General features: G+C 48.6%; 1 protein-coding gene across 1 annotated transcript in view; it reads right to left on the minus strand.

Annotated features, from left to right (window-relative positions):
* The window catches only part of PCSK2 (proprotein convertase subtilisin/kexin type 2), a 259,057-nt gene extending 254,810 nt beyond the window's left edge, over nt 1-4,247 (minus strand). The window contains exon 1 of the mRNA XM_046679886.1: nt 4,071-4,247. Coding sequence (XP_046535842.1) covers nt 4,071-4,247 — 177 coding nt within the window. The remainder of the gene's footprint in view (nt 1-4,070) is intronic.
* Between the last annotated feature and the right edge of the window lie 1,753 nt (nt 4,248-6,000).

Genomic DNA, 6,000 nt, shown 5'->3' on the forward strand with positions numbered 1-6,000 from the left:
TGAGGAAGATTAGCCCTGAGCTAACATCCACTGCCAATCCTCCTCTTTTTGCTGAGAAAGACTGGCCCTGAGCTAGCATCCGTGCCCATCTTCCTCTACTTTCTACGTGGGATGCCTGCCACAGCATGGCTTGCCAAGCGATGCCATGTCCGCACCCGGGATCCAAACTGGCGAATCCTGGGCTGCCAAAGTGGAACGTGCGAACTGAACAGCTGCGCCACAGGGCCAGCCCTGTAATATATTGAGACTTTTAAGGCACTCTTTGGAACAATACCTTTGTTATTCTTGTAAACTCACTCACCCTCCTGGACAGGTGTATCTTCTCTGGAACAGTCATCTTTGGGCCAGGTCATGATAAAATAGAAAACTTTAGTCTCAACATGCCTTTCTGAAGGTAAAGTTATAGGTGTGTTTACTCCATTTTAGAGAGGAAGTATAGTTGTTTGTTCCTGATCTTGTAAGAGTTACACAAAATAATGAACAAATATTCATTTAAAACCTCATATACAGGACACCATGCTAAATACAGGGCTATAAAAAGACGTAGTATATTGTTTCTCTTCTCGGAAAACTTATGTCGACCAGAAGAAGTACATACTCATACATATTAGTTAATGACACAGGCTCATATGTTAATACCAAATAAGCGTTTGATATAGAAAAAAGTAAAAAGAAAGAAAATAAGTATGGGAACTCTAAAATGGTGTCCCAAGGGCACAATTCTTGGCAGTTAGGAAGGGTCTCCTGGAGGTAGCATAAGAGAAAGACAAAATTATTTTCAGTAAAGCTAATTTGGTTTTAAATCTGAATTTCTTCACTTTCCAGATATGAGCAGTTACTTAACTCTTTGGAGCTTTAATTTTTCATCTGAGAATTAGAGTTGGTGACAATAATTTCTACCTCACAGGTTTGTGAGGTTAGACGAGATAACTTGGTAAAACATCAGATTCCTCTAGTCTGCACAGCTGGCCCTTCTTCTGGATGAATAATTACCGAGAATCTCTGGTGTCCGACACTGGGCATCAGAGAAGATGGCACAGCAGGGAGTTGGGGTGTATACTAAGTGTAGAGAGAGGGAGGAGAAGGAGGTATTGGGGGTTTTAAATGAAAAATAAATAACAAGTGTTGACAAAGGTACAGTATAGCATGATGTAAACAAGATAAGACAGTGTTTGGGAAACCTGGAGCAATAAAATAAAACTAAGGAAATTTCTTTACAGGCTGGCAAACCCAGTAATATGTTGGCTATGATGAAGAAACCAGAAATATAGAAATCATCCCTGAATATTTACTTTTTAAGTGGAAATACTATACTTACTCCCATATTTACTTAAGTATGAAATGACTAGATGACAAGTGATGGAACGTACAGGCTTATGTCATGTAGGTTTTACTTTTTCGTCCCACAGGAATTTGGAGAAGGGAAAGCTCTTTGTGGTCTATAGCATGGGAAGGTTTGCGGCTCAGTCTTGAAGGATGGGTGGGACGTGGATCCAAGGGAGGAAAAGATGGTTTATTCTAAACAGGTGTAGCATCAGGCAAAGACTCATCATACAGAAGTATCACCATAGACTGATTTTTACTTAAATATGTATCAGAGCAAAAATCATTTGGATAAGAGATACTATTCCTGAGGGGTTGTGGAGAGGTAGGGAGAGAGGAGACAAGGTCACAGCCCATTTCTCTTAAGTAGGAATTGCAAGTTTGAGGCTGTGATGCAAAACCAGTGGGCTTCTCTCCAAGAAAGAGTGGGGGAGAAAGAGGCTTAAGTATCTGATTTCACCCCAAAGCATGAATTCTCTGAGATTTTTAAGGTAAGTGTATTAAGATGATTCAGCTTCACTTATGATGAGATTGTCTCTACATCTCCTCGCTCAAATCCCATCACCAAACTGTAAATCTCCCATTAAGCTGTTTACCTCTATACAAAAAACCCCCCCACAAAAACCCTGTTGGAGAATTAATAAGTTAAGCTATTATGAGTCTCAGCTATACCTAGATTTGATTAAGTTTCTAAGATCAATCCTAAGGGCATATCTTCAAAAAACAAGATAAAGAGGAGACAGCAGTGTCTACCTGCATATGATGGCAATGTCTGCCTACGCTATGAAAAGGTGCATGGCAGGAGGAGAGAGTGACAGGTATTTCTGCACCAATTGCAGCCCTTTTACACTCAAGACCTAAAGAGCCTGATGATGGCACATCCCTTTTCAGCAGATCCCAAAGCCCAACATATGCTGTAGAGCACTTAGCTTGGTTTGGTAAGTACTAAGGGGTAAAGAGCACGAGTTTCTCTCTGAAAGATCTGCATTTAAATCCTTGGCTGTTTTTGTCTTGGACCCTTACCTAAGCCGATTTCCCTATCAGTACCATAGGCTTAATAATAATAGTAGCTTCCTCAGAGTTGTTGAGAATATTAAATAAGAATGCATGTAAGTACTCCAGTACATAAGGGTGCCATATAACTGTCAGTTAACAAGAATCAATATTATATTTACGGGTCCTGGGTTGAGGGGTAGGGTGGGAAGGATGGAGGGTCTGCTTGTTTATTGTGTTGGCGGCACTCTTGAAACAGCCCCCAGACTCCGGGCCAGAACGACAGCGAGCTGCTCCCTCGGCTGCCTCTTCTCTCCCCTGCTCCACCCACGCTTCCCGGGAGCAACAAGTTCCCTTCTGCCAGACCCGCCCGCGCGCCACTGTCAGACCCGGCGCCTCCTCCCAGACCTCTGGCAAACTCGCTGTCAAACCCACTTGGGGTAGAAATCCAGGCTGCCAACGCCCTACCCAGGCGGGAGAGCCCGCAGCGTGCGGAGGAGCCCTCGCGGCGGCTGGGGAGGGAGGCGGGCGGAGTGGGAAGTCGGGACAGAAGGGATTGACAGGACTCCCGGTTCGCGCTGCCCTTGAGAGGCAAAAGCAACAACCACAAGCACCCGCCGCTCATCTGAAGCCTCTCTCCTGGGATCAAGAGGGAAGAGATGCGGCCCGGAATCCCACAGACCTCCACCTGGCCCTCTGGTTGCCAATTGCATCTCTACTCCAGGTTGCCCTCGCCTGGGTTTCTCCTTACACCTTCGCTCCACCCCTCGCCAGGTCCCCTAAGGATACTTGAGATCCCTGACAAGATTATTTTGCAGGAAAAGCAAGTAAGTCAGCCATGGTCCCCAGCCCGTGTTTTCGTCTCCCTTGCCCTCCCAGAATGAGTACCCTGGAGTCTCCAAAGGAGTTCCTAGGCGTCCGAGGCTGGGAGCCTCAACCAGCTGCCCAAACCGTTAAACTCTGACAACTTCTTGGAAGGGGGATCCCCGCGTCCTGGTAGGAAAGCCAAACTGGCCGCCCACATGCCAGGAGAGACACTTCGACTTTTCCGTAGGGAACTCCCCCCGAAATCCACCTCTCCAGCTGCAGCAGCTGTGAGTCGAGAACTAGGGAGCTAACTAGGAGTACGCTTCGGGGGTGGGCGGTCGTGGGCGGGGGCGAGGGCGAGAAGTTCTTCCTGATTTTGGAAAGAAAAACCAGTTCATGTCTCTAAGTCTCCCGGAGCTAGGGAGCTGTTATCCCTGGAAAAGAGCAGGGACCGAAGTCCCTGGGAGGGAAGTCCTTCTGGAGCGGGTGCGAAAAGCACGGAGGTGAATTGCAACGTCCAAGCTTCTAGCCCTGTCCGTCGGGAACTACTCTCTCTCCGGGAGAAGGGGGCGGGGGATACATCCCTGCCAAGAGAGTTAACGCCAAGCCCGAGCTGTTCATCACTTCACCCCTCCATCCCCAGGCAGCCTTGACAACTTGGTACCTCGGACAGCATCCCGGGCGCAAGGCATTGTTTGAAAGCTGTTATCCTGTTTTTGCCACCAAGTCAAAGAGCAATAAATTATTTTAATGACCTTACTAGTACCATTTGAAGGACATTTTAATTACATAACCCGTGAAAGATCACCGGAGGCAATGTCGTGTCGAAGAGCCGATGGCAGAATATCTGCATCGCAGGAGAAAGAGGGAAAACTTGCAAGTCTGCAATGAGATTGCGCAGGGCTGTCCCCGTTTAGAAACAACATGCGAAATGCAAAAGCTCTTACCTTTCGGACTCCAAAGCCGTATTCTGCTGCAACTTGGCGAGCTTCTTCCTCCCCTCCTTTATGCAACTCCACAAGAAAATGATTCGTAAAGACCGGTCTCTCGGCAGATGCAAAAACCATGACACAGAAGAGGAGCCCGGCGGCCGCCTTCCACTGGGACACACAGCCACCTTTCATCATTCTTTGAGAGTGCAAAGTGGTGCTAGGAGGCGCGCAGGCGGACAGAGCAGGAGACCCGGAGGGAAGGTGCAAACAAAAAATATATATATAGTTTTTGTCTGTTTGTTTGTTTTTTAAAAAAATCTTTATGTAGAGAAACAGGCTGATTAGGGGCTTGGAAAGCAGCAAATCAATGTGTGCTCTCCTCCAGCATCTGGCTGGCGGGGAAGCCGTGCAGTCAGGCGGCCCGGCTCGCTGGCAGAGGTGCGAATGTGGGGAGCTGTGTGTATCTGAGAGAAAGAGCGAGTGTGTGTCTGTGCTTGATGCTAAATCTGCATTTTCAGCTCCTCCTCAGCCCCAATTCCACCGGGGCCAGAGGAGAGCACCAGTCTGGGTGACGTGCGCCCGCCACCAGCCAATGAGGGCAGGAGAAGCGGCGGGCCCCTCCCTGGGCCGCCCCGGGCCCGCCCCTGCCCGCCCCCGGCCGGGTCTGTCCGCCTCCGCCGGCGGGGGGCGCGGAGAGGCGAGCCCGCGCCCCCGCCCCTTTCAGCACCCTGGAGAGCTCCTCCACCTCACCACCCGCGCCCGCCGAGCTGCCAGGAAAATCCCCCCAGCTGTAATCTGCTTGGTGCCGCCGGAGTGATGTCATTGTTTGTGGAAATCTGTAAAGCTCTGGAAAGCGAATTACGATGTGTGCCACTCTCTAAGGCCCCGAGGGGAGCTAGGGCACGGGCCTCTCCTTATTCCTCTCCCTCGCTTATTTTCCACTGCAAAACAACTCTCTCTCACACACACACACACGCGAGCGCGAGCGCGCGCGCGCGCGCGCACACACACACACACACACACACACACACACATATCAAGACATACTTGCCTCCCCTGCTCTCAATAACAAAGCAAGTATCAACCCCCTCCTGTCACTTTGGGCAAATCTCAGGTGAGGGTTACTCCCCTTCCTGCTAGCACAGGAGGGATTGGGGAAAGCAGCCCTCTTGGGATGACTCACGGGGGCGATAGTACAGGAAGGGGCTTTTCTTTTCTTTTTTTTGGAAGCTCAGGGCAGGTCTGGAATTCAGTGGCTGGGAAGCCTAGCAGGAGATTAGGTTCTCTCCAACCAGCAACTGTGATTAGATGAAACTCCTCCATGAGTGTGGGCTGCTCCGCGGAGACCACCTTCAATAGAGCCGCAGCAGCCGGAATTGACATGACTGGAGGTGCATTCTGAGATTTGGGGACGTTCAGTTGCACAAGGACAGCGAGGGTGCGCATTTGGGAAGGTGTAGTCACCAATCCCAGCTCTCAGCCAAGACTCCGGTGAAGTGTCCTCGACTGGGGTAAATTCAGGCCAAATGGCAGAGGATCAACTAAGCTATCCAGTTAAGAAACGTATACCCACACTCTGTTAACTGCTTACTACTGACTTCAACTGACTTCTTCCTTCCCAACTGAGAGGATGCGGGGACCCAATGTCTGCAACAAAATGAGGGCGACTGTTTTAAAGCAACAATATTGTTGTAAATCATTATTGTTGTAGCTCAACAAATGTTGAATTACGGAGTATGTGCAATGATCCCAATTATCATTTAGCTCTAAAGTTCAAAATTCTACCTTACTTGGATAACAGGTAAGAGATCTTTTTTCCTAGAGGCTTAAATGTATGCAAGAGAGAGAGAGAGGTCATACCCACAAACACACACCTACGTTACAGATTTCACCCTTTTTATTTTAGCATGAAGTCAGAATCTACACAAGAAAAACACTGTTAGTA

This window comes from Equus quagga, chromosome 12, assembly GCF_021613505.1.
Source record: "Equus quagga isolate Etosha38 chromosome 12, UCLA_HA_Equagga_1.0, whole genome shotgun sequence".
In the NCBI taxonomy this organism is placed as follows: Eukaryota; Metazoa; Chordata; class Mammalia; order Perissodactyla; family Equidae; genus Equus; species Equus quagga.